We start from the raw sequence: 25,458 nt of genomic DNA on the forward strand, positions 1-25,458 counted from the left end.
AGTGCCCTACTGGCCTCCCACCTCTCAACCCCCATCTTGCAAATAAGCTCTCCATATCCAGCTGTTCTCAGAAAACCTGCAGCGAGGACACCACAGGCTCAGCTGCAGCTGCCATAAATGTCAAATGGGGCGACAGGGATGGCTGGGAGGGGGAAACTAATAATAAAAAAATGACATACCATTCCTGTCGCCTCGCTGCTCTGCTCTTCTGGTGTCCCGGCATTCACTGGGACACCAGCACAGGCTCCCCAGCAATCCTGGTGCTGCTCTCATGCTAAACCTAGAGGCTTGGTCTGCTGCTCAGACAGTGCTCTGGGGTCTGTGCAGTTTCTCCAACCCAGGTGTGCAACCTAAGTGTGCATGTGTGTTTGGCCAGCCTGAGACGGCCAGCCAAACACACATGCGCACTTAGTGCACTTTACTCCTCTTCCCCTCCTCCCATCACCCAGCCTGCCCCTCCCTTCACATGCTTGCTGAGCCAGCAGCAGAAAAATAAAACGATAATGAAATATTGTTTTATTTTTCTGCTGCTGTCTCTTAGCCTGTGGGCCGACGCTCCTCTGCCATTGCGGAGGGACCCACCCCGGCACAGACTGCAGACTAAGACGTTTAATTAAAAAATAAGACGGCGGCCAGTTGGACCGAGCCCCCTTTGTAGGGCCACCCCAAACCATTTTACCTTAACCCTCCTGTTTTCTGAATCTGTTTGTGTTGGCTTGTAGGACTCTGTGCACTTTACCACTGCTAAAATGCTTGTGCTCTCTCCTTTAAACATAGAAAAATTGTCTTACACCCAATTGGCACATGTAATTTTCTTGTCATTCCTTAATAAGGTGTTACTACATGAACACAGGGTCTTTAAAGTAAATGCTACTAGTGGGCCAGCAGCCTCTATTGTGCCATTTACATACGTAGCCTTTGAAAACATGTCTTGGGTTTGCCATTGCAGCCTACGTGCAGCTTTAAACTGCCATTTTGACCTGGCAAACTAAACCTTTAGCCAGACCAAAACCTTTCTTTTTAATACATATAAATCATCCTTAGGATAGGCCCTAAAAGGCCATGCATTGTATTTAAAAAGTTGGACATGTACCTTTACGTTTTACATGTCCTGGTAATGAAAAATCTCTCAAATTGATTTTTCACTATTGCACGGCCTACCTTTCACATAGGATAACACTAGATTATCTTATTACCTTTAATCAGTGATAACCTTTGATTGGGAATAGGTAGGAATTCAAGTTTGGAGTTTGGGGAATTGTAATATAAAACTCTTTTTAATGGTAAAGTCAGATAATAAGTCACATTTCTGAAAATAGCACTTTTAGAAAGTTGGCATTTTCTGATCCTAACCACTTGGTACCTATTTATTCCTGGGTCACATGACTAGGAGTAAGTGGCAGCTGGCCTTTGTGTATTCCTCCCAGACAGCATGCACAATAGAGGGTCTGGTGCTTATGCTGTTTGATTCGGAGATTATCCACGGTTATACTCTGTACCACTTCTATTTCTTTATATTTAAAAAAGTTTCAAACCCCCCCCCCCCAAAAAAAAAATAGAGGGTCTAGATGTTAGCAGGATGGGTCACCTCTGGCAGGGTGGGGGTGAAGCTGTCACCTACCTCACTTGCACTTCAAAGGCAATTTTACACTAGCTTATTGTGCCCCCAGACAGAGTGGGACCAGGGCAGGAAGAAGGACATTCCAGACACTTTTGGAGGGGGAAACACCAAAAACTTATCCCCATTCAAAGGGGGCAACAGGTATAAAAAGGAGATCCTTAGACCCAATTCTTCATACCACTTCTGGATCTGTGGAAGATACAAAATAAGCACTGACCACCAGAGTGACTCCAAGGCTAGTTGTCTGGCCTCTTGTTCCATGCTATGGAGACACAACAAGATCCCACACCCTTAAACCCTGCACCTAACCCCCCAAAGAGGTGCTGCCGCAGTCCTGGACCCTTGGAAGTGGGAATAAAGGTGTTGTGCTAGCCCTACTGTGGTCCCATTAAAACCACAGACGTCAGTTCACCAAAATGCCAGGGGGAGCAGAAGTGACATAACTCCCTTTGACCAGCAATATCACTCACACACACGTTTACACATACACACACACTCTTGCATAAACATGCTCTCACCTGCAAGCAAGCACTCAAGGTATATTTAAAAGAATTTCATTTTTTTACTTAACTCCGTTGCAAGGAAAGTTCATATTCCAGCTATTTGTACTTCATTTTTATTACACTAATAGTGAATAATATAATATTATTCACTATTAGTTTTTAAAAAATTGACAGAAAACAAAGAGAGTAGAGCCCCAACCAATGCCTGTAATGACGAGCTTCCCTTGTGTTCCTTGCATTGATTTTGCCACCTCTGAGGCCAGGAGTTGCAAGGGGCATACTGCGACCCCTAAATGACATCCATATTCAGACGCAGCCCGACACAACCCTCACAGCTCTTTATCCACACTGTCACAGTGTGATTGCAGACCTTGCCTCGCAGCTCTTCATCGGAACTGACGCCACACGACACAACGTGACACAGGACCCGGCATTGCTCATCTGAGCCACCACTGCATGGCGCAATGTCCCCATCAAGGGCATAGGATACAGTTCTCAATGGGCCTAACATGGTCCCGGTATCCATTCTGCAGTCTATCGCGGTCAGACTGTACTTGGGGCTTTGTCCTGGTTCAGCACGATCAGATAACCACAGTTGGCGCTTTGTGCTTTTAAGTACTATTTTACCTAAAGCTTGAAAAATTCTAAACTCTATTTCTACTGATTAGAGTTTTGTTGTTTTGATGTCAAATAATTTATTAAAATGTACTCTAGTTTTCTAAATTAGTGTGGGATTTTCCTTGCTTGTAATGTGTTTGCAATTTATTACTGTTTAAGTGTTGCATAAATATTTTACACATTGCCTCTAAGTTAAGGCTGACTGCTTATGTGCCGAGCTACCAGAGGGTTAACCACACATTAATGTAGTGAGTTTTTGTGTTTCACCCTGATGAGGATTGTGGTTGTTGCTTAAGTAGGGTTTCTCCACCCTCAATCAACAACCCAATGTCTCACAAGGCATTTTCCATCTATGCAGCAGGACCTGGAGCAAAATCCTTGTATTCATCAGGCCTGATGAAACGCTGCTCTAATTTAGGAAAGAGTTCAAGTCTCAATTTAAAAAGAACACTACATCACATTGCATTAGCTGACCACACCCCAACAACCTCTGCTATTACTCGTTGACTTTATGCTAGTCTTTGACAACATACATCACTATGCTGCCTTTTGACTAGATTTGTGCTATGAGAATACCATATATATATATATATATATATATATATATATATCTGGGTATCAGTCATTACAGATCTTCTTAGCAGGTACACAGCCTCTGTAGGAATTTGCTACTCAGTCTTGTACCACTTGTCATTGATTTGACCGTCCTTCTGCAGGTGCAGTTTCCAGAAATGGATTCTCCACGCCTCATTAGCAATGTTTACCGTGATCTCAAGGGGGATTCTGTAGGGGGTCACAGCTGTAACTCTTGTGATTTCTCTAGCAATTCCTACTCTTACTTGCTGAGGATGCGATTCAACAGACTGTTTTAGCTATTCCTTCACCTAGGTCTATTTTTTTTTTTTTAGAAATGCTAAACTCATCCATTCGGGAATCATAAAGGAAGCTTTCGGGGTATTCTGTGGCACAGCAATTTGTACATAACACAATGAGTTTCTTCTAATTCGATCTCCCTGTATACACCCACTATTGTGTGGCATCCTTCTGGCACCTTAGGCTCATGGCATAGACTAAGTATTTTAATCCAAAGATCCAACTCCTGTTTGAACATTCTTTGGACTTAATTGTCCACCTCTTCCTGGTCCTTAGGATTCGTGCCAGTCTACATAACTTTGCACTTTTCTTCATTTATACTCTTTGGTCATCCCCTGGATTCTTCTCCGTTCTTATCTAAATTCTAGCAACTTGTGTTTTCGACTCCCACTTAAATCACAAATCTCTTGAAATTGAATAGACCTAACCGCCTGACTACTCTTCTGGGTTACTCATCAGTGAATGGAAAGGCCTGGGACCTAAATCTGGCCATTTTGGTGTCCACTCATCTTTGTCTTCCATTGTGTGGTATATATTGATCAGGAAGATTTATCCATCTTAAAAAATGAATGTGTGTTTAAAGCCATGCGATAAATTATTTAAAAGAGAACAGTTACAAAAAATAACAACACTGCGATCACGTGCCATCAAAAGTTAACAATAAATACATGTGTGTAGTTTCCAAGGATGGAATATCGAACTGGAAATTGAAGGTCAGACCGTAGCCCCAATCCATCCACCATGCTTAATTGCTCAGCTGGTTCCCACATCTTTAGAGAGTGATGCCACTTAGCAAAAAAGTCAGTGGGAGTAATGTGGACCCCTAAGACCTGCGGAGTGCAGGGGGAAAGCCCACTCAGCCTCGGACTTCATATACCAAAGTCTTAGCGGCGCCTTTCGCCATTTTGCACGGAACCTCATCATTTTACATCACGCCCACGAAAGAGTAACACCACTGTCGACTCGGACGTGCGGGTGCTTCCCTGAAGTGAAGTAGACAAGAGTAGGTGATGGGGCCTGCTGGCGCCCTCTGCCAGTGGAAGGCGAACAAAGAAAACCACAATTGCCAAGAGTCTGGGAACTGATTTTACGACCTGTTAATTTTAAGTGTTGAAAAGACTCGGATGTAAAAAAATCTGTTAACCCTTCAATCCATCCCTCGCCGTGTGAGATAGAAGTGACCCCAGAGAAAGGGCGCCAGGCAAGGGAGCCCCTTCGTTAAGGCTTTTTATTTATTTATTTTTAAACTCTACTGATACGGTAAATGGAAAGGGCGGTTATAATGCCTTACGGCCCAATAGCCGATTGGAGACCGTCCAGTGCTCGTTCGAAAAAAACAAGACTGTGAGTAGCTAGCGTGTCAAGTGCGGAAAAGGGAGGCCCGAGTTCGAATTCTGACTTCCTTATTTGACAAAATGCGGGGATCGTGGGAACATAAATGTATATGAAAGAGGCTGAGATGTGCAGTTATACTATCACAAAATGGGCCGCATTACACAACATATTTTGCCTCTTCTTGCTGTATAATTTGGTCCTCCCTGTCGCACTGTATGTTTCTCGGCTGCCGTATATTTCCAGTGCGCTGGCCTTTATTTGGCTTTTATTTGGTAGAAGCGGACACTTAGGCGGGGGGGGGGTTGTTTGCTGTCTGCTCCAACGTAAGGTTGTTGGGACTGAACAAAGGGAGAGACAGCTTGATGCCTCTGTACCCTCTCGTCTGATGGCTTCCACTTGAACACTGATAGCCTTATGTTGGCTGCTGTAGTTTCTTGGCTTTGAGCAATCAGAGAGGCTGCTTCATCTCTCCAATCCTCGTTGCTTTCCTTTAAGAGTTGAAGGACGGTTTTAATGCGCCATGTATTTTCACGCTGTCTGAAAAGGCAGGCTATTTTCTACATACATTTAAAAAAAAAACTTGTAGGGAAACATAAGCCAGCAGTCAGTGCTGATATGGTGCTGCGCCCTGGCTCAAATAGCCCGACGCACAACACATGGAGTGCACTTCACTCATGGGTTAATAATTGTGCTGAAAAGGGTTATACACGTAGCTCCAAAATTGTTTTTGGGGCTTAAAGTACAAGTTACTTACCTTCGGTAATGAAATATCTGGTAGAGACATATTCTAGTTGCAGATTCCTTACCTTGGAATTTCCCCCCAGGCGTCAGACTGGATCCGGAGATTTTTCTTCGAGCAATACCCTTGCGCGACGGTAGGTGGCATCGGTCGACTCCGCAGGCATCGTGGTCGCCGTGATGACGTCGGGACTAGTACATAGACGCTGCCCTTGCGCAGTGACGTCAGTTTCTTTTAACGACTTTCCACGCCAGAGCGCAGAGCCGCTAAGAACACTGAGATTGGTACGCCAGAGCTAAGGACCTGAAAGAGGGAATCCCTGTCCCTAGAAATCAGTTTGCAAGCGGGGAGGATGGGTGGGCAGTAAGGAATCTGCAACTAGAATATGTCCCTACCAAATATTCCGTTACCGAAGGTAAGTAACTTGTACATCTGATAGAGACCTCTAGTTGCAGATTCCTTACCTTAGAATAAATACCCAAGCAATGCCATCCTCGGTGGTGGGCTGTGAACCAAGATCATACTAGAAAGTCCTGCAGAACTGACTGACCAAAGTAGCCGTCTTGACAGACCTGACTATCCAGGCAGTAATACTTAGCAAACGTGTGCAGGGATGCCCATGTAGCTGCCTGACAGATATCCAGGACAGGAACTCTGCGTGCTAACGCAGAGGATGCAGCAGTTGCTCTGGTAGAATGAGCCCGCAAGCCTTCAGGAGGTTGCTTTTTAGCCATTTTGATGCAAAGAAGCACTCATCGAGAGATGGTACCTTTTGCACCACCTTTCCTTTCTTCGTACCCACATAGCCAACAAAGAGTTGATCGTCCACCCAGAAATCTTTAGTACGATTGAGGTAGAACGCCAACGCTCTTTTTGGGTCCAGACGGTGGAGTCTCTCCTCCTCATGGGAAGGATGTGGGGGTGCGTAGAAGGTAGGCAAAGTGATGGACTGGCCTTCATGAAATGGTGTAAACACCTTAGGAAGGAAGGAAGCTCTAGTGCGTAGTTTGTCAGGGTGTACAGACAAGTATGGAGGCTTTGAGGAAAGGGCCTGAAGCTCACTCACCCTGCGAGCAGAGGTGATAGCGATGAGAAAGACAGTTTTGAATGTGAGGAGCCGCAAGGGACAATTATGCATTGGCTCAAAGGGGGTACACATCAAGTAAGTAAGTACAACATTAAGATCCCACTCAGGCATGATGAAGGGAGTGGGAGGAAATAAGTGGGTGAGCCCTTTTAAGAACCTTCTCACAATAGGAGATTTAAAGAGTGAGGGCTGATCAGGAAGCCTAAAAAAGGCAGAAATTGCAGACAAATACCCTTTAAGGGTGCCCAATGCAGAGCCCTGCTGGGCTAAAGAAAGAATGAACAGAAGAACCTCTGAAAGAGGGGCAGAAAAGGGGTCAACAGATTTGTTGGTACACCATACCACACATTTATTCCAATGACTGGCGTATACAGTTTTAGTCAATGGACGCCTGGCTGCCAAGATAACATTACTGACTTCGGGTGGAAGGGAAAATGCTGTCAACTGTTGCTGCTCGATCTCCACGCATGAAGGCGGAGGTTGGACAGGTTCGGGTGGAGGACTGTCCCCTGCTGCTGTGATAGAAGATCCGCCCAAAGAGGCAGTCTGATGGACATGCTCAATAGCTCTGGATACCACAAATGGAAGGAATGGTTTCAACGCAAGCCTGATCGCCCAGAGCTCCAGCATATTTATGTGGAGTCCCGACTCCGCCGGAGAGCAGAGGCCTCTGATCTCCGCCTCTCCCATGTGGCCGCCCCACCCCAGAAGTGACGCATCTGTCACTATAGAGAGATCTGGTGGGGGAAGGGATCTGCCACAACTGCAGGTCTTTCGCAGTCCCCTCCGAGATCTGGACCATGTCAGAGAGACTTCCCTGATGCTGCGACCACTGGAACTTCAGGTCCCACTGCAGAGCCCGCATATGCCACCTGGCATGTGTTACTAGCAGGATGAAGGAGGCCATGAGGCCCAGCAGCCTCAGCGTCAGTCTCACCGAAACCCAAGACCAAGGTGGTGCAGATTCGAAAGGGAGGGAGTAGCCCTTCCGAATGATCTGCAAAACCCACCCGTCCGTGGTGATATGTTCCCAGTGGGGCAGGTGATGGCGGATCCTGCCACCAACTAGGCAGGTGTGAGGGGACGGACTAGGAGGGTTTGGAGGCTGCAGCGGGGGCAGAGGCAGACTGGACAGACCTCTGGTTCCCTGTCCCACGGCCACGTGGGATTCCGCGTCCACGGCCACGCATAGGCTGTCCAGCGTGCATGGCACAGTGGCTGGGTTGAGGACGCAACAGGGCGCCCTTTCCATGTCCACGAAAGGGACGAAAAGTGGACTGTGGTGGGCATGTGGCAGAGGAAAGACCAAGGGACCGAGCCAAAGCCTGGGAATCGTTGAATCGCTCCAAGGCAGAGTCCGCTTTGTCTCCGAAGAGACGAGTGCCATCAAAGGGCATGTCCATGAGTGACTGTTGGACGTCCCCCGAGAAGCCAGAAGTACGTAACCAGACGTAGCGCTGTAAGGCCACTGTCGTTGCAACCGATCTGCCCAGAGAGTTGGTCGTATCCAGCCCACAACGGATAGTGAACTTTGCTGCGTCCCTCACATCTTTCACTGCTTGGGAGACAATAGCATGGGCCTCCTCTGGTATCTGCGGCAGGACTTGCGCAACTGTATCCCACAGTGAGTGGGAATAACGGCCCAAAAGACATGCGGTGTTCACAGACCGCAGTGCTAGGCTGGAGGAAGAAGAAAACTTCTTACCAAATTGTTCCATCCTTTTGGATTCCCTATCCAGGGCTGAGGAAGGGAACGGGTCAGAAGAAGAGGAAGCCTGGATTACAAGACTCTCAGGAGTAGGATGTTGGGACAGGAACTTTGGGTCGTTTGGCGCAGCCCGATGGCGGCGAGCGATAGTCCTGTTCACAGGAGCCCCTGTGTTGGGTTTGGACCAGTTACCCAAAAGGACATCACTGAGGGCCTCATTGAATGGGAGACGGGGTTCCGAAGTAGAACCCCGGGCTGAAGCACCTCCGTCAGGAGATTAGACCTGACTTCCACAGTAGGTAGCTCAAGGCCAAGGACCTCAGCCGCCCTACTAACTACCATACTATAAGTAGCTCCCTCCGCCATCCATAGCCACGGTAGGAGGAGACAGCATGCCAGCATCAGGAGAAGTATCCAGACCACGGGCTTCGCCCAAGTCCTGTGCCCAGTCCATAGTAGGGTCATCCTGGTATTCATAAGGGTCCAGGGACCCCTCCAATTCCTCCCTGTATTCGTACCCATAGGAAAATGGGTCTGAATCTGACCTCTGGTGAATAGGGCCCACCGAAGCCAATGACGGCCTCAGCTGACGCCGCTCCGACTCCGAGTTGTCAGGGATGAGAATTGGGTCGATGTCGATAGTGGCCACTACCGATGTCGGGAGCGTCGATAATGGACCCGGCGCCGGGGAAGGTCTTGATGGTGCGACCGGCATTGGTGCAGATCTGCGCATGGTTTCGGATGCGACCTTGGTGGCCGGGGCCGAAGCCGTCGGCGCGGAACCCGAAGGCCCCTCAGCTGAACCCCTTGGGCCCGAAGGTGCCGTATCGGGGTCGGCCCGCCCAAAGATGAGGCGCATGGCCTCGTAAAACTCTTTAAGTTGGGCGGGTGTCGCTCCTGGAAACTCGGGGAAGCGCGGAGTCGACCCAGACGTTGGCTCCGAGGACAGAGGCCTAGTGGTTGGACGCTCGTCCCGCGTCGCGTTGGCCGAGCGACGGGGTAAAGTCGGAGAGCGATGGGACTTCGAAGAAGTCAAGTGATGATGACTCCGCGACCAATCACGAGACCTTCCTCTCGAGCGAGACCGGGACCTACACGGAGTCGAGTGCCAGGCCGCCATTAGCTTTAGGGACTGCTCCCTCAAAGCTTTTGGGTGCATGGCCCGACACTCGGAGCACGACTTTGGGTCGTGGTCGCACTCGAGGTACCACAGACAAACGTGATGAGGATCTGTCACTGACATCGTCCGATGGCAGTCCTCACAAGGCTTGAACCCGGTCTTCGAGGACATTCTCGACGCACCAAGTTGTACCAAAAAAGCTTGGCAAAACGGTCTAATTCGGCCAAAAAATAGTCTAGGGTAGCTCTCTCCGGATCAGCGCATGGCGCGGAAAGAAAAGAACTGACGTCACTGCGCGAGGGCGGCGTCTATGTACTGCTCCCGATGTCATCACGGCGACCACGACACCTGCAGAGTCGACCGACGCCACCTACTGACGCACAAGGGTATCGCTCGAAGAAAAAACTCCAGATCCAATCTGACGCCTGGGGGAAAATTCTAAGGTAAGGAATCTGCAACTAGAAGTCTCTATAAGATGGTGCTATTACTGAACTCCATTGCCATTATTTTCAGTCTCAGAAGCACAACAGCTTAAAATGTTGTAGCTGTATTTCAGTTTTGCACCCTGTGCCTCACGTGTCTGTAGAGCTGGTGCATTAGAACTGAGCAGTATTCAAATAACTAGATCTTGTAATTTGTAGGTTATACTTTGCTGTGCACAAGTTAATGAAGCACTGAGCAGTCTTGTAGGATATCAAACCTGGGACATTGAGCGAGCATCTCCTTAGCATCTTGCCATTCGGAGAGCAGATGTAGCCATTTAGATACCCCCATGAGTTAGTCTTCTACCATGGAAATCTATGGGCAACGTAAAGTGCTCAAGGTCACTGTCGCCGAGAGAGGAAGAGGGATAGCTCACCAAACAGCCCAAAACACAGCCCACACCTGGGTCTGTCAGACCCATAGGGCACTGCCGGATGGCCCTGTAGGCCAGTTCGACCCTGATGATGTTCGCAGAGGACACTGGCTGGGGCTGTGAGGCATCCCGGGACACAGCAAGAGAAGTGGGCAGAGTGTAAGTGTGTATGTATGTGTATCTCTGCCATGGTGCAGAGCTGGTGTGATGGGTCTTGGAGCATGATGATGTCATTTCTTCTGTCTGCAGAGATACAGTCTCTTGTAAGCAGTGCTTTAAATGGAAAAATAGAAGTGCAGGTACTCTGTGATAGAGTACCTGCTTGTTTCCGAGAAGTGCAGGTACTCTCCAATTAAAAGTATTACGTTTATCTTGAGATATGCCGGTACTCTCCCTCTCAAAATAAAAAAGTGCCGGTACTCAGTACCAGAGAGTACCGGCCCATTTAAAGCACTGCTAATCATTGCTAACAGCGAATTAACCGATATATGGGTTCTATGGAAGTAAAATACCTTGCCCGTTTCAGCTATACTGTCTCTATGACTTTATATATTTAATTAGCATTTTTAGTCCATGTTGGGACCACTTTTCAGAACTATATCCTCAAACTAATTCACTCCTTTCCTTCACTCGTAATCTGCACATTATCAGCAGTGCTTTACCACGAGGTGCACTAACAGGGATGCACTGCCTCTCCTGGGAAGGGTAGACAACAGGGCAGCAAAGCGGTTCTTGAGTTCAGTGTGTGTTTGAAGCAGGCATAACAAGGGCCTCACTGATCCTAGTTTGGGTGCAAATGAAAATGTATGGAAATCGTGGTTCTTAGTTGTGCATAGTTAGCACAACTCTACATGTTTACTTTCGTCCGCAAATTTCTCCTGGGAAAACAGTGATGTCCTTCGCCCAAGCAGAAATTTTCAGAAAGTGACAATACGTAAGGTAGTCGGGGCGCAATGATACCGAAGACTTTCCAACCTCATTATCTAGACATGACGTGCTAATAGTGCAGCTGGTGAGGTATTTACCGTGGTACCAGTGTTTACTAGCATCACGTGGTGCCACTGTTTACCAGCATCAGATTGCACATCAAACAATTGCATATAGGGCATTAATAATGGCTAGGTCGAGAGAGTACTCTATGGCAAGAAAGTAAAGTTCAGGAATAAGGAGCTGTGTTTCCTCCAGGGTGATCGACCAGGACTCCTCTGAGGATTGGGAAGGGGTGGAGGGTAAGCAGAAAGGAATCTATGTTCATGTGTGAGGCTGCGATAAACACGGTTCTCTGTATAATCGAAGGTCGAGTTGTGTGGGAAGTTTGTTTGATGAGTAAGTGACCGCCAACCTACCGCTGAGGAGTCTTCGGTGGTGACTGAGGCTTGCGGGGCTGCCAGGATGGAAACACAAAATCTACTGTGCTTTTTTCTTGAAACGCTCTAACCCTTAGCAAATATTAACGCCAACGCTTTTATTGAGAAAATATTAACTTCTATACTCAGTTTTTAAATACATTGTTTGAAGTGCTGAGTTGCAGTCTAAATAGAAAAAGCTAGTGATTTTGAATTTGTGTGTCACGCCCTGTGTGATGTTACGGCTGAGTGTTTATTGACGTGGTTAGAATGTCACCGTAGTTTTTTTAATAATGCGCGCAAACTGTAGTCCAGCCTTTTTACTTTCTTCCGCAAATACATGGGGTAGTTTTTAACTGATAACGCTTACAAAAAAAATCAAAGACTGTGAGATTGACTTTCTTCCTCTTGCCAGAATCCGGTTAGTCCTCTGCTCATAGCGCGAACATCAGAATGTGCACTGTTCCAAAGAACTATTGGCTCCAAATTACGTAGTATGGTGCTGAGTTTTTAGCCAACATTTCCATAAATTGATCACCGTCAGAACAGTACCTTTGAATCTGTTAACGGTTAACCGATGCAAAAATTCAATTTTCACACACCATTCAGTAAATAGTTATTTTTCCATATCGAGCAGAAATGCAAATGTCGGTGCAAAAATAGTAGTGCACGAGTGCAAAGTGTATGGATTTTGACCATGGCAAACAGAAGTGTGGGGCACAGGGAGACGGAGACCATATCCTTTTGGGATGGGAAGCCAAGATTTGATTTTAGGACAGTTAGTTCCAGTGGTGTAGCCAGTGTGCCATGAGCCCTAGAGCAACCCGGAGAATGCGAACCCCGAGCTGCTGTTTGGATTGTAAAAGATAACAATAATCAGGGTTGAATGGGACCCTCCCTTGGGCCCGGTGCCACTGCACCTGCCCCACCATTGAAAACTATCCCTGGCTATTTCGGAAACAAGCAAGCTAGTTACTAGACCACCTACCTGCAGTGGAAATTGTAAACATAAATAGTTCGTGGGGTCCTTATGAAAATAAATGGAACACATTCCTCTCTGTCGCCAAAGCAGATTCATAATAGCTCGCTGCCAGCTCCTCTGGGAGTTAGGAGTAGGACTGGTGTGAGGTGCCTGTGCAGAGCCTGTTCCATGGCTACTTATGCTCTCTGGGGGGGGTACACGCCCCTATGGTAGCCACGGTGGCCTGTTAGTACTAGTCATTGCAGCGTGAATGACCGTGTGCTCTCGGCATTGTCCTGTGAAGCGCGGGCCCGTGCACCGCCCCCTTTTGCACCGAGTGTGAGTAGCACGCGCTCCTCGGCACGCGACAGTTGCCGCACCGTCTGTGACAGCGCGCGCCGCATGGAGCCTGAGGGGACACTGCCGGACAGGAGACCGAAGCCAATGGCTAGCTGTGGGGTGGCAGCTGGAAACGCTTGGCTCGGCCTGTGCGCGCCTTTTTCCCCTTTATATATTCAGAAGCAATTTTTTGGGGAAGGAACACCGGGCTCTTGGAAGAGACTAATTCTGTATTAGTAGAAATCTGGCACAAGAGTTTTTTTCCTTTCGCTTCAAGTAAACATGCTCCCCTAGCTCGCAGCGCTCCTCTCCATCCCTGCCTCCATCCCTGCCTCCCTTTCCTCCTCTTGCATCCTCGCCCCTCCCCGCGCGCTCTCCTCATGTGTTTCTATTTAAGGGCTGGCGAGCGGCGCATGCGATTGGCCTGCACGGACCCCTTTGAGTTCCAGCTCGAGCCCTAAGGAGAGGAGAAGGAGTTCTGCCTTAGAGAGGGGGACTCTCTGCTCTCTCTTTGGGCTGTGCACATCTTGGCCCTGGGTTGCGCCCTCCGCTGGACCGGGACCGTGGCAGTGGCAGTCATGTGGGAGCCGTCAGAGGCCACCATGAAACCCTGTGAATAGTTCCCCGTGCAGCGCGCACTTCGCCTCCCAATGTCCCTCTGCGCTGCTCTGCTGGGGGCCAGGGGAGGCTGCTTCTATATGGCCGGCCACTTGCGGAGATGCAGCGAGCTCACGTTGGTTTCTGATTGGCTGGGCGCGGGCGACGAGGTGGCCAACCATGAGTCGGGTGGACCGAGGTCATCCCAAGGGAGCGATGTCCGGCAGCTGGCTGACCGCTTGCTTTCTCCCATCCCCAGGTTCGGACCCCAACTCTGACCCCATGATCCTGGAGCAATACGTGGTGGTCTCCAACTATGCCAAGCAGGAGAACTCCGAGATCAGCCTGCAGGCCGGGGAGGTGGTGGACGTGATCGAGAAGAACGAGAGCGGTAAGGCTGTTTCTGACTAGTCTCCTCCTGCACTCCCCACCACTGTTTCTGTTCTTTCCTCTCCCTCCCCTCCAGGAGCTGTGCATTAGCTCCATCTGGTACTGTGCTCGGCTGCTGGCTGGGAAGTTCGAAGTCTCCCCTTGTTGGTTTGGGACTGGGGCCAAAATGTGTCCTTTTACTTGAAGAATGTCCCCTGTAAATACGCATTTTAATGTACTACATTGAATAAATGCAGCACAAGAACGTCTTTAACATTGTTATACGCATGTATTCATATAAACTTTTGTTAAAGTGCATAAATGTGATATCCACGTTAGTGAAGCAAGACCGCACTGAAAAACAGTGATGAAAAAACGGTGTTGTTGATTCTGTGTTATTTGTGACCTGAGTTTGCATTCTCATTCTCTTGTGCATCTGACGGGCATTCTTTCTGCACTGTTGCCGAGTGTGGTACACAGCAGTGACCTTGTTTGCAGACCCGGCCTACTACTGTTTTCTATACCTGGAGGCGGAATATAGGTGGTCAGCAAATTATCATATTTTCTAAGCCTTGTCAGCATTGTGGGCTATCCTCTGAGGGACACGTCGCTAGTGCTCCTGCATACCTGAAGGCAGCTCAGCAGGCATTGCACACCCACTGTGGTTTGTGGGATTCCCATTGCAAATTGTGGTTAGAAGCCGAGATGTGCAAAGCCATAGAACCATTACCAACCAAAGGAGCCCCTCACATTGTTCAAGCCTTCCCGTACAATTCCGCAAACACAAATGTCTTTGGGTGTTGACTCTGCATGTTTTTATTTTAATATTTGGAGAAGTCTTTGCATATTATAAGGTTTTGGGAGATGTACTGTAGTTGAATATTGTAATGATGTAATTGTCAAGAAGAAGCCAGATTTGACTCGATCACTGGGATCATCCTGACCACTCTTGCAGCAGGCCGTACCTCTCTTGCAGCAAGGGTTACCTCTCTTGCAGCAGGCCTTACCTCTTGCAGCAAGGGTTACCTCTCTTGCAGCAGGCCTTACCTCTCTTGCAGCAGGCATTTCCGCTACCCCTGTTTTTGCCTCAGCTGTTCCTTCCCGATGTCATACCTTGGCTGGACGCGCAAAGACATTTCAGTAACCTAATTTGTGCAAAACTACTGCGTTTTTAAAGGAAGTTTGAACACTTCACTTGGCTGTTCGTGCATTCATGAAATTGTGGCGGGTCAGAATATTGCAAGGGGACACCAACGAGCCCTTTAATAGTTACATTCAGGGGGACAATGCGCCCCTGGGATAGGGCCTGAAATAGGCCTGTTTGGAGTAAATGAAACTCCTATGTTGAGGATGGAAGGGTTACCTTGGATAAACATAACTCGGGAATGCAGGGTGAACGGGGAGTCTGACATAAACCTAACTCATGCGCTCCATACCACAAAGCACTTCAACCCGCTAAGTTCTATATAAATCCCATTAGAATACAATAGGGGGTGGTGCATTCTCTCTGAGATTTTTTTTTTTGGGCCTACTCAACTGGCTGTGCTTGTAAATCTGGTCAAGGCTCAATTTTGTTGATATTTTTCGTAGTAACTTATTTGGGGTAATAACACGATGGTTCTTTAAAAGGGCCTCTCTTGTTGCCCCGCTATTTCCTGCCAAGCAGAGTCCTGGTGATCCTTTTACCGCAGTTTTCCCTAGGGGCGGCATTTAGGAGTTCACACCAGCTGGGCAGCACATTCATTGCACAGCCAGCACACCGAGGCATTCTTCCTGTGGATAATGGAAAGTCTGCAGGTGTTCACATATGTGCAGACCCGTGCCCTAGGAACTTTACAGCATATGCTGAGTGCCATACTGGAATCGCTCAAAAGTTACAAGGACAGCCGTGCTCAGCAGCTTTTTATGTATTGCTGCTACATGCTTATGTAATGTGATGATCTACTTAAAACTTTCCTTAGTTTATTAAGATTATTTTATCGGTTTCACACGTTTGTACAACTTTAATTGTGCGTTTAGCGCCCGTAAAAACGTCTCTGGGAAAGAAATCATGTTTGTTATAAGGATCCCCTGCTTTCCTAACTTGATGCTGAACTTTCCCTCAGAGCAGCCAAAATCAGCGGCCCTTCCTGACCGCTTCGCAGCGTGTCCACTCCCACAGAGACGGGGAAGCCAAGCCCTGGGCCGCGGTCAAGAGGCCCTGCCCGCCCCCCGAGCAGCGTTTGGATACATTTATCAACCCCCGCCAAAGCAAACCCTTCTCGGCGCGCAGAGCTGACAGAGAGCAGGCGCCTGACACGCAATCCCTCCTGGGCTCACTCAGTCACTGGAGACCTGAATCGCCGTCGCCAGACTGCACATGCTCAGCTGTTTCCAAACTTTTTTAAAAACTTAATTTTATCCCTCTAACAGTTAACTGGTACTTGGAAGCCTGGCATTAAAAGGCCTGTTATCACCACCTCTCCCCACAGACACACGCGCACTTAGATAGTATCAGAATTTGTGGTTATATAAAAACATAGACTTTTGAATCAGTTTTATTGCGAAATCGCTGCTTCTGATAATGTAACAATTAAGACTGTCAGGAGGGAAACATGGAGCACAGACTCACAGGCCTGAAAATTCCATTGGATCAGACCTTTTTCGATTCAGGTAGTTCGGACTTAAAACAACAATTCCATAATCTTTGTGTCTGGAACAGAGAAGAATTGTGAAGTGGAAGGGATGAGCAGGCTGCTGAGAGAGCTAGGCCTCCCCCAAGGAGTTAGATCTTTCCCTTGCTGCGGCCAGTCAAGATGTCAGGCAGTGTAGTGGCTGACCACCCCGCAAGGCCGGCTTTAGCGCTGGTTGAACCCTGTCCGACAGTCTTTTTTGGTGCCCCCTCCACCAGATTCACTCACTACCACCCGTCAAATGTACCCCTCATCTCTCCATAGTCCCCCTTCACATAGTCATTTGTTTTAAAGTACTTGTAAAGGCTGGCTTTACTGATCCACTCAGCTATCCACATAAAATATAGTTCTGTTCTTTGCAGCAGGCTTATTAACCCTCTATGCTACTTAATGGTGAGTCAAAGCTGCTGCTAGACAAAACTCCCATCTCTCTCCCTAGCAGGAATGATAATTACAAGAGGTATCTTGGCATTTTAATTGTTTCCTGAAGGCTGGACGCACAAGGAACTTTTCAGCAGGTGCTTTTAAATTACAACTTTCGTAAATCATTGCTAAACACAGCTCCCCCCTGAGATCGCCTCCCCCCCCAATCCAGGTCAGCACCCGGTGCGGCCCCACCGCTTGCACCACCCTAAAGCCAGCCCTGCCACCCAGTGAACAGCATACAGGAGAATCAGGGTCTCTAGCAGAACACCACCGGGTCAAATGGACCAGTCCAGATCAATACCATTTTCATCAAAGCAAAGAACAAAAGTGAGCCTTTGATGCTCAAGAAAGGCGGTCTTATGACTCACAGAATATATGACATTGTCACCAAGACCCCTTTTATGTGTTTGTCACTGGTCCCTGCAACCCCTTGGCCATTTATGGGTTTTGCGTTACACAACTGAAATGATGATGAGTGTAGATCTTTCATGGGACCTGTAGGTTGTCTTGTGGATGGATGGGGCCTACGTGTCAGCATTTGGATTCTCTCAGTGGTAACGAGAAAAGCATGTAAACCAATTTATGTCAGCTCAGCATCAGGTGCTCAACAACAAGCTAACCCATAGGGTGGGTGTAAATGTGCTGACCTTTCATAGAGCCCAGTAACCTTCTTCAGTGTTGGGCATCTATTCTAACCCCTGTGGTGGTTCCATTGCAGCAAAAGTTCATGTCACAAAAAGCTGTAGGAACTATGTACTGAAAATAGGAAACTTAAATGGAAATTACATTATTTTACTTTAAGTGCATTGTGTTATTTTAAAGGGGCGCCCTGACACAGGCAGAGGTCAATTTCCTCACCCAATGTATGGAAACACATAACAGAGAACTTAAACACCCAGTCTTTATAACTTGAGGCGAAACATGTAGTACCCTCCCAGAGAGGCTCGGTTCAGTACCATGGCAAAACATAAACTAAAGTTTGTCAGGAAAACCTCTGAGTGTTAAAGATAAGTTACGTCTCTCCATTATTATGTCAAATGGTCCATATCTGTAATGACCAAGATCTTCATGTGCTGAACAGCAGACCATATGTTTCCAAAGATGGACGAAGGTCGGAAATTCAAGAGTAGAAAATGTAATATCTCGAACACTAATTATTGGATTAAACATGTAAAACGTTTGTATAACAATACCTACTCCAGCCTTGTCAGGGCTTTCACTGACATTCATAAAATAAGGCTTGGCAACATTTATCAAGTCAAACTACAAATGTTATCAAATTAAGAACATATGTAATCAATTTTGGAAGATGAACGTAGGAGGTGGTTATCAGGATTGACGTCCTCTTCCCTGGTTCCCACAATATGAACATCCTTCCAAGTGGAGAGGTATTTATCACAAGGAAGGTTCTGCAAAAGCTTGTTGTCTACCTTGTTTGTGCACTCACCTCCCCCAGAACATTCCTTTTGCTAGCTGCCGTATTTTCCACCTTGCTGTCTGCCAAAAAAAAATCTAAATTCTTCATAAGTGCTTAGATGTTTTTAAGCAAACTGACAAACAAATTAGAAAAATCATCTTAGGAACCTCTTGCATCTTTCTTGTTTATTCTCAACCCAGTGCTGCCTGAAATTGGCTTTCATGCGTAAATGCTGGAGTGCAGGTTTCGCACAGATTTCCGCTTACACTATTTGTAGCTGTGGGTTTTTCCCCATTTCCAGTTCAGGCTTGGAAACACATGAGAATTCCTATAATCCTTGCTTACCTGGTTTACAAAGTAAACAGAGTCCCTTACCTTCCAGGTCAAAATCTGGTGTAGTTGCCTTACTTAGATACTCACATAAACTATCGGATATTTCCTAGCAGGGATACTCCCTGGGAAAAAAATATATCGTATATATTGTCAAACTTCTGACTCTTATTGTTGTTGAAAGCTGTGAGCTTCGGCCAAACAGTCAAGGGTTGCCTCTTTCTCCCCTTTGCAGGGAACCCTAGGCTTGGCGAAGCTCCTCTACTTTTCCAAGTATAAACCCCCTCCCCCACTGTGCCCCACTGAACTGCACTTACAGTACGGGAATCTTTTTTTGTCGAATGAACCCCTGCTGTTACTTAAGAGAACTACGGTGACTCGCTCCATAACTGGGTGAGATCTATCAATAGCTGATCAACTACATTATCAGGAGCCACTGTGGGAAAAAAATACACTTTTGTCTCTATGTATGATCAAGAGAACACATGCCTTTGCCTAGGTGTCTGGCATAAAAAAAGCTTTTGTTACTCTGCCCTTTCCACTAATTCGTAAGATTCATCCATGAAGTAGCCCAGTGATATACCACTATGCCTGGCACTTTGTTTATCAGGCCAAACACCTGCCACGACACCCGCAGCTCTTAGTTTTTGACAGTGAATCAAATCTCAGCATCTTGAATATAGACAGTGTTGGACCTCGTGATATCTGCATGATGCCTGTAACCCTGTTGTTCCATAGGCTGCGCTTCCCACAAGAACATTTCACTAAACAGCTAAATGAGTGACCTGGGAAGTGCAAGTATTAGCTGTCACCGCATGTATTCCTCTAGCCCCCACAACACAAAATACGGAGAGTGTCCTCAAAGATCAAATGGGAACCCTCTCTCTCCATCCACTTGATGCAGCTGCATCTTTCCAAAATCGAGGAAACCATATTGCTATTGAGCTAGATGAGAAGACTCCAAGCTTTGCCCTCCAGTGTCTTTACTTAATAACATGGTTAATGACATGGTTAACGTCCATCTTGGATACGGGTAATCCAGTACACATTTGTGCTCTGCTAGCGCCTTCTGCTGTGCCTCAAAAAGATCAAGTGGCATCGGGTAAGACACTTTCATAACCATATGGAGCTGTGGCAAAGTATTTAAAGTGTTGAGACAGTAGAGGTATAAGACATGTATCTTTATCTACCCGTGTCTATTACCAGTCAGTGCAACAACTATTTACCTACACTTCGGCTTACAGTTAAAAACAACATAATGTGAACAGACAACTCTGGCACTCCATTTACAATTCTAATGCTAAAGCTGAAGCTATTCCAGCTCAAGGACGACCTTTTAAATATGTGCACTCTGTTGCCACTTGATAAAGAGGACTTAAATTGTGGCAAGGACTTCTGCTAGTGGAGTAAGTCATGCGCTCCAATTTGAAAATAAGTCTATACTGAATTACACAGTGGGTAGCCTTTACTCGTCTTTGTTTTGTTGCAAAGGTGGTGTCATACATACTTTATAGAGAGATATTGTATTCCACACATAGTCATGGGGCTGCACAGGAAGGAAGCGTTAAACAAGATTGATGTCTTCTCCAAGGATTGTGAGCGCACTCAGGCTTATCTGTTTAGTTATAGTAACTAATAAGCAGATGCGTTCTTAAGTCCAATGAACCTTTTGACTCGTTCAAGATGATCATACTCTGGGTAGCACATAAAACATCAAATTAAACAATAAAGATCATTAAAGAGTCAGTAAATAATGCACCATGACCCATTTGGCCACAAATAACCACACCTTCTGATATTGGTTAAAATGTTTATTTCCCTATATTAACAATACTAAAATCATGTAAATTAGTCTCAAAACCATACGATAAAAGTATAAAAACAACACAGGCTGTCTGAAATGCCTAAAGAATCTTAGCTTTATCAGAGCTACAACAACTATAACTTCAGTAGCAAAGGTACAAATCAATAGTAATAGTAATTGAGCCAGCGTTATAACATTCCTTTGATCAGCAATTTAATGCTGTCAGTTGTCAAACATATGAACAGAAGTAAACACCTCACTAGCTGCAGATTAGCATCAGCATGTTGGGCTTCATGCAAAAGGTTTAGTAACATAAATTTAGAAAACATCTGTCTATGGCTCTATCAAAACAAAACAGCAGTTGGGTCCTGGAAAACAAAAGACAAAACAACAATAAACATTGCAATTTTATAATACCTGTTCTTAATGATCAACAAACCGGCGTCTTCATCAGGGGGACATCAGCATCAGGACAGAGGGGAGAGGGGAAAGGGGAACGGGTCAGAATTGAATTGGACTCTAAGTTCTCTGAGCCATCAGGTTAATGTCGAAGATAGGCAGCAACATGCTTTAGTTTTAAGCATCGAACGCTAAAATAAGCACCAGCATCGTTGCATGGAGCATGAGAAAATAACTCAAAATGATAAAATACCAGAACGTCAGTAGACAGGCTGGCAAGAGTCAAAGAGACTCGTAAATCAGTAAAGAAGTGGCTCCATAGACGACAAAGAAAGAATTGGCAAAAGTGTGGACTGCACTCCAAGTGCAGGATGATTAAAACAAAATTTTCCACGTTATCCATTGGTCAGAAACATCTTGTGATGAAGATTGTCCAATTACAGGTTTACTACATAGCATAAAAATATGCTAGACGGACATCCGCACATCAATGGTTGTTTTTTCTCCATTTACGTATATTCAGTAGATACAATAAGAATCAACTTGTGGAACCTTCAGAGAATTCATTGTTCTTCTCCATTCCTAAATACGCTTAGAATAAACAGTTACAGTGATGTAGAAACATACTTGGATTATGCACCATTTCCTTAAAAGAAATACATTTGTTAATACAAGCTCTGAACAAGTTTTGAGATTCAGACAAAGAACTTGTTATACAGTGCACATGAGATCGTTTTACTAATATAACAACTTACAATGTTTTGGCAGATGCTCAATTAAACCATTGCCTTGTTTTAAACTTAAGGCCTTTAAGTTAGTACAAAATAAAGTTCATAATATTTAGCTGCAAGTATGACAGAGTAATACATTTTTAAGCATATATAAACTCTTAATACAAATTTTGTACATTATTAGTTAACCCCATACACAATGATGGCCAATCAAGTAGGCACATTATGAGTCACATGTTATTTTCTATGCTGATACATCTTATATGTTAAATCAAATGCAGAAATACATGTAAAAATTATTAATGTTAATTTCAGCGCTCACAGGATTTCACAAAATGTAATTTATCAGTTTGTCACCTCAGGCAAGAGAGTCTTGGTTCCTCTCATTGAGCACTATTATTGCCTGGCAATTGCGTGTTAGGTGCTGTGGAAAGAGTCTATTGCAGGTACAGAAGGTGTGTGCTCTCTGTCTAAAACAATCACATTTCTAAAGTGTATTTCTACTGAGGAGGTTATTGTGTTTGCTACCACGCTTAATATTCACTCTTAAATTCTACAATCTTGTCTTATCTTGAAGTTGATTTTAGGCTTGATGGGCTGGAACACCTCACGGTGCCAGGGTTTTTGCACGCCTGTGTTTGAGGTGGTGAATTTCAGTGTTGTACTATCAACAATGTGTGAAAGCTACTCATCGGTGTAGCACTAGTTCCCACAGTGACAGTAATGCTCTCCATTGACTTCCTAGGGCACCCGCTATTTCCATGAGCAGCCATGCCTCGGACCTTATTCTTCTGAAGATGACATTGCTATTATTTGCTAGAAGTTAAAGATTCCTTCCTCAAAGGCACAGCAACCATATAGTTGTAATCTGTAAAGAGATTTACTCTAGGGGTGAACCGTTATTAAATGTTTGACTTTTTCTCTAGTCATATCATTGAGATAGTGAGCAGCACCATCAGGCACGGGCAGAAAATGAACAATTGTCTAATTAATACATGCCCTGGTTGAGCCAGTAGTCCTGACATTTGCACCCAGTCTTTTGGCTTTGTCAGTGGTAGTTTTGTTTTGTCATGGGTTTGTAAAACTCTGTTGTCATGGGAGCTGCATTACTTTGCCAATATAAATATGATACAACATGGCTTAAAACAAAATATATTTTTGTTTATCTTAAAAACCACATATTGCTATAGTAGTCCCTGCCACTAAAGGAAGTCATTTGTGTGTGAGGATGTGCTGTTAGAGAAAAAGAAGAAACCTAGCACAGGGGAGTTAGCCTATGTCTGAAGTTGGCTGCTACATGCTGTAGTAGGTGAAACAAACATGAATGATACAGCAACAGACCCATGGCTGAAGAGGGCTGGCTAAAAACCCATATATGTGTTGAACAAATCTTCGCAAAACTTTCCCAAAAAAGGTTTATCCACCTCAGCACCTTCCTGGAAAGTTACGAGGTGATCTATAAAGTAGTGGCTGGGAAAAAAAGAGGATTGTCGAGACACTTTTAGCCAATGCGAACTTTAGACACAGCTACAGCCAAAATGATGGTGTTTCTGTGTTTGGCAGAAAGCACAATCTTTACCCAGAAAACGTGTTTTTTGTGAATTAGTGTAAATCTGTTCAGCACATTCACGTATCCATCTTACCCTGAGCTTCTAACGCATTCAAAGAGGGCACTGCAGGTGTATGCATGCTGACGTTCAGACAGAAATCTTCTAATGTTTTTGTAAAACTTTATTACAAAATCATTGATTAACCTTCGCTTGTGTGTGTGAATAAATGTGCCAGCATGGGCTGCCATCTTTCCGTTTTATTAAACTTTAATACATTAACTGCCACTCTGTATGCTTTTGTGTGCATGCGTGGGTGCCATTTTAAATGTTTTGTTAAAGAAAGTTTACAAACATTCAAATGAAAAAATACTTCCATTGACAAAGTCAACAGGCTGGCAGCCAACACCAGGCCTATTTATTTTGCCAGTGCTTATTTTAGGCATGCTTATTTGCATGTAGGAAAACTATGCGTGGGCCTAGGGAAGGAAAAGTTGAAAGCTCTACAAACTGTGTGAAGGCAGTAGTCCGGATTTAAGCAAACTTGCGCTTGCCTGGTAACCATTTTGCACACTCCTAATCTTAAATGGACTTAACATTGCTGACTAATGCTATATGGGATAACAAACACGGAGGACCTCAATTCTTCATCTACGAGCCTGCCAGACTCAACCTCCCAGGCCCGGCTTTCTTCTTTGTGTGTTTTTTATTGTTTTTGTATAGCACTGGCGCTCCTCAGGGGCCACTTGAAAGGCTTTGCCTGTGCTCGACATCCTATCAGACAGATGATTATTTTGACAGTGGCAGCGAATTTGGGTGAGGCGGGCTTCATCAGGAGGGACCCATTGAGGTCCATCTCTCGTATAATTTAATTAATTCAAGACCACATTCTCTGGAGTTCTTCGAAGCCCCGCTGGCTCTGTGAGGTGTCAGAGAAAATGAAGGCCCGAGCGCTCCTTCTGCCATGCTTCAGGGGAACCCGTGGTGCACGGTCACATGAAGCAGTCTCCTGTCTGGCATTGTGCATCCCCGAGTCGGAGGATGCTGCTGTCTAGGGCGGAAGAACGGACTTGTAGTTCCCCCAGCACCACTAAGCTGCCCTGTGCCATTGCTAGCAGGCCCGAATCATCGCTACTTGTGACACGTTGTGAAATTGCTGTGGTTGGAGCTCTGGGTGACCATTGTAACTACCGCCGATAAAACCAACTGCACCTGGTTTAGGCCTTGTGTAGCATGGATAACTTTCTTCAGCTATTAAGTCGGGAGCACAGGGCCAAGATTCCTAAGACTTTCTAAATAGGAGTGCAGAGGCATGAATACAGTTGTTATTTGGGGAAATGAGGAGCGTGCACATAGGCCACGTCTTCTAAATATCCGGCAGAGCTGAAACATTGCCTGTGCCAAACCTCACAGAGGCAGAAGAAATATCAATAAAGCTTTGATTTAACCTTCTTCCCCATAGGCCACATTTGGAAATACTATTGCTAGGCCATCATCGCAGAATTCCAACCAACTTTTCCCAAGCAGGAATCTGTCTGATTCTGTAAGCATTAGCACAAAGGCCTAGCTTTCAGTAGTGAATCTGGTAGCGGCAGTATGGCCCAGGGATCCAAAGTGCCCACTGCATCTCTAGCATGACTCTTTTGCTGCAACATGGGGGCTCATGTTCAGGTCTGGCGTTAGCGCAGGCCTTTTAATAGTAGTACAATTTTATATAAAATGTACTTACTTATAGGGACTTTTAGGCAGACCTTTTCATCCTTCACATATTTCTTCCCCCCACTCTATCATACAGCATGGGGCAGTGGGACAGTACACTTCAGCCCTTGGCTGACTTCACTCTAGAGACGGCATTCTGCTACTTCTCAAAGAGCACACCAAGTAGCTCCCTTTAATGCATGGAAATTACTATGGCCATGTGTGCTTTTTGATACCAAAAATTTGTTTTTGCTTTGAGCCAGTTTTTTTTATTACTGGTGAGTGGCCAGCTGCTCCCCAACAATACAGCTTTAACCAAGCCATGACAAAATAAAACAAGTATTGACAAAACCAAAAGGTTG

General features: G+C 45.8%; 1 protein-coding gene across 7 annotated transcripts in view; it reads left to right on the forward strand.

Annotated features, from left to right (window-relative positions):
• Window positions 1-25,458, forward strand: part of SH3PXD2A (SH3 and PX domains 2A) — a 680,586-nt gene that overhangs the window by 493,199 nt on the left and 161,929 nt on the right. For all 7 annotated transcript variants that reach the window (XM_069239466.1, XM_069239465.1, XM_069239468.1 and 4 more), the window contains one exon: window positions 13,963-14,094. In XM_069239466.1, the coding sequence (XP_069095567.1) occupies window positions 13,963-14,094 (132 nt within the window). The remainder of the gene's footprint in view (window positions 1-13,962; window positions 14,095-25,458) is intronic.

This window comes from Pleurodeles waltl, chromosome 6 (assembly GCF_031143425.1).
Source record: "Pleurodeles waltl isolate 20211129_DDA chromosome 6, aPleWal1.hap1.20221129, whole genome shotgun sequence".
NCBI classification, from domain to species: domain Eukaryota; kingdom Metazoa; phylum Chordata; class Amphibia; order Caudata; family Salamandridae; genus Pleurodeles; species Pleurodeles waltl.